Source organism: Chiloscyllium plagiosum, unplaced genomic scaffold, assembly GCF_037043375.1.
Source record: "Chiloscyllium plagiosum isolate Xiang-an unplaced genomic scaffold, Cpla_swu_hap1 HiC_scaffold_4, whole genome shotgun sequence".
Taxonomy (NCBI): domain Eukaryota; kingdom Metazoa; phylum Chordata; class Chondrichthyes; order Orectolobiformes; family Hemiscylliidae; genus Chiloscyllium; species Chiloscyllium plagiosum.
Window position 1 is genome coordinate 38061799 of NW_028270142.1, and position 13954 is coordinate 38075752.

Below are 13954 nucleotides of genomic sequence, written 5' to 3' on the forward strand. Positions count from 1 at the left end.
AATTATACAAGTTTGAATGGTAAAATAAAATTGACCACAGAAGGTGACCATTCAGTTTTTAAGTAACTAATGCTGGAGATCACGGCGGGTCAGATAGCATCCATGGAGACAGAACAAGCTAATGTTTCGAATCTCGATGACTCTTCATCTGGATTCATCTAGACTCAAAACGTTAGCTTGCTCTCTCCATGGATGCTATCTTGACCCACAGTGATCTCCAGCATTTGTTACAGAATCCAGCACCTGGAGTAATTTACTCCTACATTCAGTCTGAACTCTCTGAAAATGCAGTCAATTAGGTGTATTGCCCAGTTTTTACAATAGAAGATTTCAAGCATGTTTCCAAATCTCGTTTCAAAAGTTACCATTAAAACTATTTCCATCATCATCATCAGTCTGTATATTCAAAATCTGGATATAAATTCCACAAAAATGCTTTCCCATACATCTCTTGTTTCTTTCACCAATCACTTTGTAGCTAGGGAGTTGGCTCATAGAATTATTAGCGCTGAAGCAGGGCATTTGGCACCTACTGCACATGCCAGTTCTTTCCAAGAGCAACTCAGCTAATCCCTTTCACTAACAGCATACATCTTTTTTCTTTATATTATATAACTTTCTTTTGAAAGTCATAGTTGACTTAGCCTGCAGTATATTCAGTTTGTGACTGCAGATTATAACCATATTCTGTATAAAAATGTCTTTTGTCATGCCACCATACGTTCTTTTGCCTTTAACTCTGTTTCTTAACCATTCTGTCATCGAAAACAGACTGTCAATCTATTTTTGTCCAAATTCATGATTTTGAACATATAATCACGTCTTTCGCAGCTTTCTCTTCAATTACTATAGCTTCCGAACTTACCTGCTCATATAACTGAAGTACCTTAACCAATCCTTTAATATTTTTGCACACTCTCCAGTGTCATCAGTTCCTTGTTGATTTCTTGAGCACAATATTAGAGTTGAGGCCGAACTATTTGTCTTACAACTGCTCACATAACTTCATTACCTTTACATCCTAGACTCAGTTTTTAGAATGGATGACATGTGCCTTTTTAAACAATATTCCCTGCCACCTTAAATGATTTGAGCCCATATTTTCCTAGTTGTGGTGGTTACTGCATTATCTTTAGGATTGTAACATTTAACATTCATTTTTGTTCTTCTTCTCAAAATGAATTCTGTGCTTCAGAAAATCTCTCTCTGACCTTTGATTACTGCCCCAGTTCATACTAAGATTATTGAAGTCCTATACTATTACTACTCCATTGTTTTACATATCTCTGTAATTTTGTTGAAAATGTGTTTCTCTATATATTTCTTACCAGTTAGAAACATATGGTCAGTGATGTACTGTATCCTCAATTGTTAATTAGCTCTAATCAAATAAATGTCATTTATCCTTTTAGGATATCCTATGTCTCCAGCACTGTAACATTTTCCCCAGTCAATACAGACACCCTTCCCACTTTATTCCCTTGTTTGTTTCCAAGCCCTGCCATTTTTTATCCAGCTCTCTTGTCATTATAACAATATATTTCTGTGACTTTCAGTGTCTGGAGCTTGGCAATCTTATATACCATGCTCTATTTATTGACATACATGTCATACATGTAAGCCAAATTTAAACCATTTTGCATCCTCTCTTCCTCTGACTTCACCTAATACATTACTGTTGTTTACTATAGTCTCTCCCAATCCTTTGTGCACCTGTTTATTTTTCTTGTCTGATGAAATGTCACCTCTGCCGAGTCAGCTCATATTCTCCACAATATCACAAGCAAACTACCCAGCATATATGTTGTTTCTAACACTGTTGAAGTACAATTTATCTGACCTATACCAGTCTGAACTCCCTCAGACCTGGTTCCAGTGTTCAAGAAAACTGACCATCTCTCACCCACATCATCTTTGCAGCCCTGCATTCATCTGCTTTATTGTTGTGTATTTACGAAATTGTGGCATAGAAAGTAATGTGGAGATTGGTTCTTCCACTTACCTCCTTCCATTTTGCCACATATCTGCCTTTGATTTTTTTTTCTCTACCTCTGTTGTTGACACCATTATACTATGTAGAAATACTGGCTGTTTACCCTTTCCTGTCAGAGTGCTATGCAGCTACTCAATGCCATCCTTGAATCCTGTTATCCTCTCTTGTGTTCCTAGGTCACTGCTAATCTCACTGCATTTTTAAAGAGTTAAGTTACTAGAAGAGATGACATATCAGATTGTATGCCTGGATATTTAAAGGTTAACGAGTGTTTTGATTGAGATTTTCAAAAAATTACGGGGCACAGATAAAAAAGGTAGATAACCATTATTTCCTTTGCTTGGAGCTGAGGGTATAATTTAAAAATAAGAGCCAGACCTTTTACAGGAGGAATTAAGAAACACTACTCAATACAAAGGATGGGGAAAGATTAGAACTCTCCTCTGCAAATGGGAATGAAGCAAGTTTAATTTCAAAGTTTAATTGTGACCTTATTGGTGTTTGTTGTCCAAAGTTATGGAGGAATATAATTTAATGGTGGTACATGAAATTAGGCCACACATACTCATGGTCTCACAGAATGCTGGAACTGGCACAAGGGCTATTCGTTTGTCCTTTCAGTGCACTGCCCACATGCATCCTAGTGTCATAGTATTTATACAGTACTAAAAGAAGCCCTTCATCCCATCCTGTGAACTTATGAAAAATTCAATCAAATTTTGTGAACATGGTTTGCCCTGAAAAACAAGATAAGCAGGGTCCCCTTTACTAGTCTATACTTGACAAAGTGGTTGTTAATTTTCTGCTAGATTATTGTTCAGCATCAATAGTAAACTCCCTTTTTTGAACAAAGGTGTAATTTGCAGTTATCCTGTCCTTTGGCAGCACTCCTGCACCTGACAAGGACTGGGAAATTATAATCAGAACCATTGCAATGTTTACTGTCTCATATTTCAGAATCCTGAGAATATCTTTCAGGATGCATTCCTTTTGAATTTTGTTCGGGAGATCAAGATGTAGAATAGTTTGAGTGGAGATGAGGATTAGTAGGGGAAAGAAGTCACTAGTGAATGACCTACAGGACCCCTAAAGTGATCATAGTATGGAATAAAGTATACAAAAAGAAATAATAAGGCTTGTGATAAAGGGATAGCAGTAATCATGTGTGTCTTTAATCTTCATATAAACTCAAAAAGTCAGATTGGCAGTCATAGCTTTAAATGAGGAATTCATATATAGCTTTTGAGATAGTTTATTAGAACAGCACTTATTAGAACTGCCCAGAGAACAAGTTCCTTTAGAACTGGTATTAGGTAAAATGCGACAAGATTAATTAATGACCTCAGAATTAAGGCACCTCAATGTAGCAATGACCACAATATAAATTGAATTTTATATCCAGTTGAAAGAGAGAAGATTGGATCTAAGATCTACTTTTAAACCTAAGTAGGGAAACCTGTGTGCTTGAAAGTTCAGCTAGTTAAAGTGAACTCACATACTAGGTAGGGAATAAATCAAGGTGACACTGTGACAGACATTTAAGGGAATATTTCTGAATCCTGAAAAAATATATTCCTACTATGAAGAAACATTCTAAAGAGAGTACCCACTGTCTGTGGTTAACTAAAGATGTTAGGGGAAGCATCAAACTTAAATTGTTAATGCTGAGTGACAGGGCAGATGATTGGTCAGAATATAAAAATGGACAGAAAATGACTTGAGTGTTAATCAGGTGAAAGGAATTAGAGTATAAGCAGAAGATTGCTAGGATGTAAAAATAAATACTAATATTTGCATCGGTATTTTTAAAAAATCAAAAGTGTTGGTCCTCTAGAGAGTAAGACTGGGGAGCTAATATGGTTGATGGGAAATGAACAAATATTTACTTCTGTCTTCACTTGCAGATACAAAACAATTCTAGTAGTAGCTGTAAATCAGGAAGTGAAAGGTAAAGAGGAACTTAGTGAAAATACAATTATGAGGGAAATGGTGTTAAGTAAACTGATGGAATTGCAGCAGACAAATCTTTAGGTTCAGTTGGACATCATCCTGTGTCCTAAAACAAGTTACTAATGAGGTAGTAGATGTGTTGCTGTTAATTTTACTAAATTCCACCGATTCAGGAAAGGTGTTTTGGAATGGAAAGTAACAAATATAACCCTTATATTCAAGTACGCTGAAAACAGGAAAATACCTTCATCTCCCTCCGCCCACGCATCAATGAATTTAATACACGCCATGACGTCGGACACTTCTTCCGCCGCCTCCGCCTCCGAGCTTACTTTCACAATCAGGACTCCCGCCCACCTTCCGAGGACCCCTTCGCCCACCTCCAATACACTCCATCCACCTGGACACCCCGTGCTGGCCTATTACCCATCTTCGACCTCTTCATTTCCAACTGTCGCTGGGACATTAACCGCCTCAACATGTCTACCCCCCTCCCCCACTCCAACCTCTCACCCTCACAACGCGCAGCCCTCCAATCCCTCTGCTCCAATCCCGACCTCACCATCAAGCCAGCAGATAAAGGGGGTGCAGTGGTAGTCTGGCGCACTGACCTCTACACTGCTGAAGCCAAATGCCAACTCGAGGACACCTCTTCCTACTGCCCCCTCGACCATGACCCCACCCCCCCATCACCAAACCATCATCTCCCAGACCATACAGAACCTCGTCACCTCAGGAGATCTCCCACCCACAGCTTCCAACCTCATAGTCCGGAAACCCCGCACTGCCCGGTTCTACCTCCTTCCCAAGATCCACAAGCCTGACCACCCTAGCCGACCCATTGTCTCAGCATGCTCCTGCCCCACTGAACGCATTACTACCTACCGCGACACTGTCCTATCCCCCCAGTCCAGGAACTCCCCACATACGTTCGAGATACCACCCATGCCCTCCACCTCCTCCAAGACTTCCATTTCCCAGCCCCCAACGCCTCATCTTCATCAAGGATATCCAATCCCTCTACACCTCCATCCACCATGACCAGGGCCTCCAAGCCCTCCATTTTTTCCTCTCCCGAAGTCCCCAACAGTACCCTTCCACCGACACTCATTCGTCTGGCCAAACTGGTCCTCACCCTTAACAATTTCTCCTTCGAATCCTCCCACTTCCTCCAGACAAAGGAGTAGCAATGGGCACCCGTATGGGCCACAGCTATGCCTGTTTCTTTGTTGGCTATGTAGAACAGTCCATCTTCCATAATTACACCGGCACCACTCCCCACCTTTTCCTCCGCTATATTAATGACTGCATTGGCGCCACCTCGTGCTTCCGCGAGGAGGTTGAGCAATTCATCAACTTCACCAACACATTCCACCCTGACCTTAAATTTACCTGGACCATCTCTGATACCTCCCTCCCCTTCCTGGACCTCTCCATCTCCATTAATGACGATCGACTTGATGCCGACATTTTTTACAAACCCACCGACTCTCACAGCTACCTGGATTATACCTCTTCCCACCCTACCTCCTGCAAAAATGCCATTCCGTATTCCCAATTCCTCCGCCTCCGCCGTATCTGCTCCCAGGAGGACCAGTTCCACCACAGAACACACCAGATGGCCTCCTTCTTTAGAGACCGCAATTTCCCTTCCCACGTGGTTAAAGATGCCCTCCAACACATCTCGTCCACATCCTGCACCTCTGCCCTCAGACCCCACCCCTCCAAACGTAACAAGGACAGAACGCCCCTGGTGCTCACCTTCCACCCTACCAACCTTCGCATAAACCAAATCATCCACTGACATTTCCGCCACCTCCAAACGGACCTCACCACCAGGGATATATTTCCCTCCCCACCCCTTTCCGCCTTCCGCAAAGTCCATTCCCTCTGTGACTACCTGGTCAGGTCCACGCCCCCCTACAACCCACCCTCCCATCCTGGCACCTTCCCCTGCCACCGCAGGAATTGTAAAACCTGTGCCCACACCTCCTCCCTCACCTGCATCCAAGGCTCTAAAGGAGCCTTCCACATCCATCAAAGTTTTACCTGCACATCCACCAATTTCATTTATTGTATCCGTTGCTCCTGATGCGGTCTCTTCTACATTGGGGAGACTGGATGCTTCCTAGCAGAGCGCTTTAGGGAACATCTCTGGGACACCCGCACCAAACAACCACACCGCCCTGTGACCCAACATTTCAACTCCCCTTCCCACTCTGCCGAGGACATGGAGGTCCTGGGCCACCTTCGCCGCTCCCTCACCACCCGACGCCTGGAGGAAGAACGCCTCATCTTCTGCCTCTGAACACTTCAACCCCAGGGCATCAATGTGGACTTCAACAGTTTCCTCATTTCTCCTTCCCCCACCTCACCCCAGTTCCAAACTTCCAGCTCAGCACTGTCCCCATGACTGATCTTACCTGCCTATCTTCTTTTCCACCTATCCACTCCACTCCCCCAACCTATCACCTCCATCCCCTCCCCCACTCACCTGTTGTTCTCTATGCTACTTTCTCCCCACCCCCTCCCTCCTCTCATTTATCTCTCCACCCTTCAGGCTCTCTGCCTGTATTCCTGATGAAGGGCTGTTGCCCGAAATGTCGATTTTCCTGCTCCTCGGATGCTGCCTGAATTGCTGTGCTTTTCCAGCACCATTCTAATCTAAACTCTGGTTTCCAGCATCTGCAGTCATTGTTTTTACCGAACAGGAAAATACAGCCTAGTTAATATTTGTCATGAGGAAACTGTTAGAATTGACCATTAAAGAAACTATGATTATTCACTCAGACTCAAGATGATCAGGAAAAGTCAGAATGGTTTTGTGAAGCAGAAATCATGTTTAACTAGTTTATTGGAGTTATTTGAATGAGTGACATGCTCTGTGGACAAAGGGAAGCACATAGATACACTAGACTTGGATTTCCAGAAGTATTTTGTTAATATGCCATATCAAAGGTTGTTGTGGAAAGTAAAACTTCATTGTATGGGGGTAATATATAATACCAAATTGAAGGTTTACTAGCTGGCAGAAAGTGTGCATAAATGTTTCTTTGTCTCCTTGGCAGGATGTGGTGCGTGTCGTTTTGCAGGGGCTGTGCTGGGGCCGCAACTTTTTAAAGTTTGCATCAATGACTCTGATGATGAGTGAAGGCACATAGCTAAGTTTGCAGATATTGGATGTTGGAACTTATTTGACAACAATGTTTGTAATTCTTTCTCAATACAAGAGGCAGAGGTAAAATAAACAAACCCTGCGTCAGTGAAAATAAATCAGAAAAGCCCTTTCAGACATGCCAGGGAATACATTGGTTTAGTCAGCAAAAAGGTTGAGAACCTTATGGCCAAAGAGCTTCCTCTATAGAAACTTATTTTGTCAAGTAACATTGCAGATGAATGAACCCATCTCTCATACTTCACTAAGTTGTTGCTGTTGGTTATGTTTCTGGGAGAACTCCGAATTTGAAGGATGACAGTTTTACTGTAGAAACATTTTTTTAAGGGACAACTAACACTGACGTAGAGGTGCATTTCTTAAATGTAAGTGACTCTGACATCTAAAGACTGAATATGAAAAGAAAAATTAAATGTTGCACCACCATATGATTCTGCCAGTTAGTATGGCAGTCGTGGAGGCCGGATAATAAATCACATATCATTTCCATTTAAGGTTGTGGCAGACTTGGTCAAAGTTATGTAAGGCCAATGTAATTCTCATCTCTGCTGAATGAAGTCCCAGGGAAGAGGCCAATTGAATGTTAAAGTATTTATACATTTAACTGCATTGTTAGTCTACCACCTGAAATTTTATTTACATTTCTGCCTCAGAATCACTGAAAATAGCTGTATTTGGTTTTATTTTATAGGATGTCCTGCTGGGTACAAATGAATTACATTTTGACAGCAGAAAGTCCAGTACAAGTCAAATCTCTGTGAAGAGTGGAGGTAGTGAACATAAGAATGGTGCGAAACATTCAACAGGTCAGGAAACACATAAAAAAGTTACAGAGTCAACCTTTTGTGTTTAATGTGGAGGGTTTATGGGTGGGAAGGTTGGAGATGGTATTGGGGATGGAGGTGTTTGAGAGGAATGGGGTGACAGTGGCAGATTGGAGGGGTGTTGGTACTTGGAATGGTGTCAAGGTGAGGCAATTGCCAGTAGGGGGTATGTGAGCATTGTCTTTGGGAGGGTTGGAGGTGTACAATGCTGGAAGTTGAGAAGTTAGGGTAAACAATGTTGTGGGTAAAGTTGCATGAATATTGTGAGGAACGGAGGAGACTGAACTATCAAGACTGAGGGATGGTGGGTGAGCAATATCAGAGAGGGTGGGGGAGCGAGAGTTGTTGGATATGTGGGAATAGGTGAGCATTGTCAGTCATGCAACAAGGTAGATAGCAATTGTTGGGAATGGTGGGAGAAGAGGGTAACATTGTCAGGGGTGTAGGAGGGAGGTGAGAATTTACAGGGGTGAAGCAGAGAGGGTGAGCATTTTCAAGGGAGCATGAAGAAGGGTAGCAAGGATAGAGGTGGTTGGGGAAGAGGTTGAGTATTGACAGGTAGGGGAGAGAGAGTTAGCATTGTCAAGCATGTAGGAGAGAGGGTGAGCTTTGTCAAGGATAGGGGAGAGAGGATTGAATATTATCACCACAGCAATAAACAGATTGAAGCTATGGCAAAAAGACGGAGTGGTACTAGTTGAATTGCTGTTCTCCATATCTGGTACAGACACAACAGGCTGAATAACCTAGTTCTATGTTGTAACTGTATGTGTATGGAAAAAAAAGCAATGGGTCCTAGCACTGACCTTGTCTTAGAGCTCTATCCATTCTCCAGACTGAGAATTAACCAACAAACAAAGTCTCTGTTTTCTGTCCTTCAACCATTCTTTTTAAATTCAAGCTGACTCTGTATCCTTTGAGTCTCTTTCAGAATGTTCTGTTATTAAGTTTAATAATTTGTTTTTTTAAAAACTTTCCTTGAGGGTTGCAGGTTTGTGTAGAAAGAAAACAAATCAATACATCCTCTTACTACATTGTTTATTTTTCTGCCCAACTGCTCAACAATACTCTGCACCCCATCGGGCCCTATTGTTCTACTCTTTGGCCTTCTCCTGCAGTTCATGTAAGACTACATTGTACTTGTCATTTCCTGCTCGTCTGTGCAGTTTTCTTGCCCTGGTTTTCTCAGCTCTGTCTGGTAGTCCTGAAAACATTTTCCATTAGCAAATGTTTGTGGGCCTTCATTTGGAAAGTATTTTTTGAACTGAAAAATACTTGACTGAAGATCATACTAAATAGGGGCTTAACTGCAAAACCCATTCCACCATTCAGTAGGATCACGAATTTTCTGACTGTGACATTAACTGGACTTTGCTGCCCGCCCCTCACTTTGACTCCTTTGTAGATCAAAATCCTGTTTTGAATATATTCAATAACACAGCTTCAATTGCACTCCAAGGAAGATAATTGTAAAGACTAACAATTCTGAGACAAGAAATTCCTCCTCAGCTCCATCTTAGATGTGAAACTACAGAGTTCTAGATTCTCTTTTGAAGTGAAACATCGTCTGAGTACCTACCCTCTTAAGCCCCCTAGGAATCTTGAATGTGTCAATAACATCACTTTTCATTCTTTTAGCTCCCAATGAGTTCCATTCAGTCCACCATCATTAGATCAATCTTTATTTGAGGCATCAGCTGAATGAACATATCCTGAGCTGCTTCCAAAACAAGTACCATCATCCTTAAGTAAGGAAACCAAGTTAGGCCTTCCTAATTACTCTTGCATACGCATTGGACATTGGAGTATAAAGCTGAGGAGAAAATGTTAATAACAATAAGAGATGAACTAAAACTGTCTACATTAAAACACGAAAAAAATGTGAGTAGCTCATAGCAAAGCAGCTCGCAACAGGACTCAATGCCAAATATGATCAAGAGAAGAATCCTTCGATGAGGAACGGGAAAAGTGATGACATTCTATGGAAGGAAACATTCTTGAACATGAATTAAACTTTAAAATGAAGGAGCAGTCACTGTGCTGGAAAGAAATTTTACAAAGGTTGCATGCAATTGGAGGGTGGAAAAGCACAAGCCCATTTTGGGCAGAACTTTGCTCCACCTGCAGAATGAAGGACTTGCAAAATTCCTTGGATGATCTTCCTGTGAGCTTCCCACCAAACCTGACTGCTCCACTGTTGTACGGTGGGACAAATGAGGCCTGGCTGGCCCAACTGTGTGCCACCTGAGGTCCATTAGTGGCTAAATAATGACAATTGAAAAACCATTCTCCACTCAGGCTAGTGAAAGGAGTTCAGGGTGGGGGAGGAATGACAGAAGGTAATTCTGCTCAAGTCAGAGACGGGAACGAAGCATCACCTTCAAAATTCTCCTTTCAACATTGGGTACCTTCTAACATCCTCCAAAATCCTCCACTCAACCTTCAGGATGCTTCCTTCCCTCCTCAGCTCTCCCTTTACCTTCTACATCTTCACCCCACTCAATTATCCCTCATGCTTCCTTCCTGCTCTGGGACACTAACATTTACTTGGTCTTGGAATTTAGGACTTAGCCTCTAAGATTTACATGCAGTCCTAGTCACAGTTGCATTCTTGTCCACTACAGCTTCTGGCTACTGGCCAATCAGAATATCTGGCAGCTCACTAAAGTGGGACTTCCTCCAGAATGAGAGATGGAAATCTGATCTCTAGCTATAAATGACTGTAGGGCAGCCAGTGGCAGCTGCAATACATTTGCCATTGATTCTTCAACTATTGGGAATAGAAATCCCATCACCCCAAAAATTGTCTTTAAAATATGTTGTGAACCTGCTGAACATCGGAATAACCTTAATAATGTCCTCAGGACCTGCTTAACTGATCAGAATCATCAGATAAGTGAACTGTTTATACAGAAGCAGTTTCATCTCCCTGAGATGAAAACGGAGGGGTTAAATCATAAAAGCATAATTAAGAAGCTAAAACCTATTCTGAGATTAAACAAGAGGCATTGAATTCATTGTTATTGTTATGACCAGTCTCCTGGAGTGTTTCCCTGCATTTATATGGTTCCAGATGTGATACCCCAAATTGTTAAGCTCCCAGGTGAGCAGACATGAATTGGTTCACCTATTTAATGCATTGACTTGGGACCCTGAGGTCCACCTGTGAATAGAAGGGAATCCAAGTCTCATTGTGTGCAATGTCACATCATCCACCTATATAAATTCATTCACCTTGGTGGACATGGAATCACAATTCATTTCAGGAATACAGGCACATGAGTGCCTAAAGAGATACAAAAGCAGCTCATTGAAGTTATGACATCTGATGGTCCTGATAATTGGAGGGCAGGCCCATGCCATTGTTTGCTGATGATGGGCCTCTGGTGCTAGTTACTCTGAATCTGCTGGAATTGCAACATAAAATGTGAAAACAGCAGTCATGTATGAATGATGGAGAAGTCCATCCAAAGCATGCATTTGGACATGTCCCAGGTGTGTGAGCTCATGGTTTCCTCCATGGAGATGTTTGTGACCATCATGGTGAATCAGCAACTCAGTGACTGCCTGGTTTACTTGTATTACTCCATACAATTGCTTTGGCTATTTGCTTTAGGCAGCAGTAACTATTTGAATCTCCAGTAGACAGGGAGTTGCCACTGCCCAATGAGAGGAAGGCTGGAAGTAGCCACGATGCATTCATCTCAGCATTTTAGACCACCTTGAAGAAGCAAAAGAAAGTTGCTTGGTCACAGGTGTTGCCCATTCTCTATGTGTGGCATGATCCCCCTCTTTATTTGGACATATGTCGATTGCATATTTAAAATGAGAGTCATGTTACCACCAGAAATGTTGTCGACCAATTGGGAGGGAGACTCTAACATCTGCATGTCTTCAAGTTTATAATTTGCTAATCCTCCTTGCTTCTCATGAAGACATAGCTCATGTCACCAAACTTTCAGTGAATGGAATAGCCTTTACTGTCAAGTGCACTCGAATGAGTGCAGTGAAAATTTTGTAATGACGCCTCTTAGATACAGGGTATTAAGATACAGATACTTTAAATGTTGTTACAGAACTGAAATAGCAAAACAAAAACGCCAAGGATGGGAATACATAATTTAAAAGTCCAGAATGAGAACATGCAGTGTTTTTAAAGAACTCAAGTTGTAGTCCTTATTCATTGGGTCCGTCTTTCAGCTTGGCCCACACTTGCTCTACTCCCACTCCAGACTCCGACCATGACCCAGTCCCAGCTCGGCCCATGCTTACTCTACCCCCGTTACAGACTCCAGCCATGATCTAGCCCACAGCTTGACCTTCACTCACTCTGCTCCTGCTCCAGACTCCGATCACGACCCAGTTCGCAGCTCGACCCGCACTCGCTCTGCTCCCACTCCAGACTCTGACCGTGACCCGGATCCCAGCTCAGTCTGCATTTGCTCTGTTCCCACTTCAGATTCCAATCATGACCCATCACGAGATAAAATATTGAAGTCACAAAATCTGAGGCAGCAAGACCACTTGGACTGATTGTTGGTAGACACAACATCTCATTTAAATGTTTGTGATCCTTTTCCCTTTTCAGTGTGTGTGGACTAATCCACTCAATACAGCTGCTCCCAGCTTCAACCATACTCTCTCTACTCCCATTCTGGCTGTGACCCAGCTTCCTGTTTGGCCCACGCTCAATCTGTTCACGCACCAGGCTTCAATCACGACCCAGCCCCCAGCTCAACCCTTGCTCTCTCTGCTCCCATTCTGACCGTGACCCGGCTCGCAGCTCGGCCTGCGCTCACTCTGCACCTGTTCAGGCCTCGACTCGATTCTGGTACTCAGCCCATAGTTGCTCGGTAGATCCAGAATGTTAAACTCCAGTCGAAATGAACCCACTCTCTGGATTCATTTAAGAAAGAGTTGGATAGAGCTCTCAAAGATAGTGGAATCAAGGGTTATGGAGATACGGCAGGAACAGGATACTGATTAGGAATGATCAGCCATGATTATATTGAATGGCGGTGCAGGCTCGAAGGGCTGAATGGCCTACTCCTGCACCTATTGTCTATTGTCTAGATACAGGAATTATTAACACCAATGGAAACAAACCCGAACTGTCAGAATGAAAGGGGTTCATCTTCATTATCATTAATATCAAGATACTTGGAAGGGAAGAGGAGGAAAGAATGAGATCTGGGCATTTTACACTACGAGGGATTTCTCAGGCTCTGGAATTATGTCCCACAACATTACACCACATTCTTCTGATCCATTAAGATCACAGTGTCTTCTAAGCCAAAATCTTGAAATAGACATTATCAGCAATAATGCCTTTACAAAGCACTTCAACAATACATATACAATTGAACTGTTTACCCTTATGTATCCACTTAGTGCTTGACTTTGAAGTATTTTTGCTTGGCTCAGTGGTCAGAGCTTTCCCAATAGCCGCCCTGTGGCTAGTGGAAGGTTAACTTCTTAAGAATGGCATAAGAAAGACTGAGTAAACATGTATTCTGGTTCTTACCATGGGATCTTTTTGCTACTTAATCATGGTACCTGTCTTCTCCAGCCTGTCTGTACAAAGACCTATTTGAAGGACAGAACCATATAAGATACAGAAATCAATGCAGTTTAGACATGTTTGTAAATATTTGCTGTAACATACTATGTCTTTGTTTTGCTTTTACAGGAAACTAAGCCAAATGAAGGCAAGCTGACAACTGAAAATAAACTTGACTATAACCTATGAATTAAAGTGACATTCCACCTGAACAAAGTACTTCATTTTTGTGTCTGTCTTGAAACACACACAGTTCCTCAAAATTATTATTTTTAATTGATAGTTTTGAAAAAAATGATGTGAAACTACCTCACTGAACAATTTGTTTTTACAATAACTCTGGAAATGAGTCTTTGATCTGATGGTGCTCACAAAGAGTAGTGTTTCCAAAGGGTGCACTCCTGAGAGAAGCTGAACCTCTCATTCAGAGTTTCCCAATTGGCATCTCACGA

The 13954-nt window shown here is 42.2% G+C and overlaps 1 protein-coding gene across 1 annotated transcript in view; it reads left to right on the forward strand.

Moving 5' to 3' along the window:
* The window catches only part of LOC122549508 (regulator of G protein signaling 22-like), a 117389-nt gene extending 103682 nt beyond the window's left edge, over window positions 1–13707 (forward strand). The window contains exons 20-21 of the mRNA XM_087985824.1: window positions 7810–7924; window positions 13632–13707. Coding sequence (XP_087841950.1) covers window positions 7810–7924; window positions 13632–13639 — 123 coding nt within the window. The 3' untranslated portion in view covers window positions 13640–13707. The remainder of the gene's footprint in view (window positions 1–7809; window positions 7925–13631) is intronic.
* The last annotated feature ends 247 nt before the right edge of the window (window positions 13708–13954 follow it).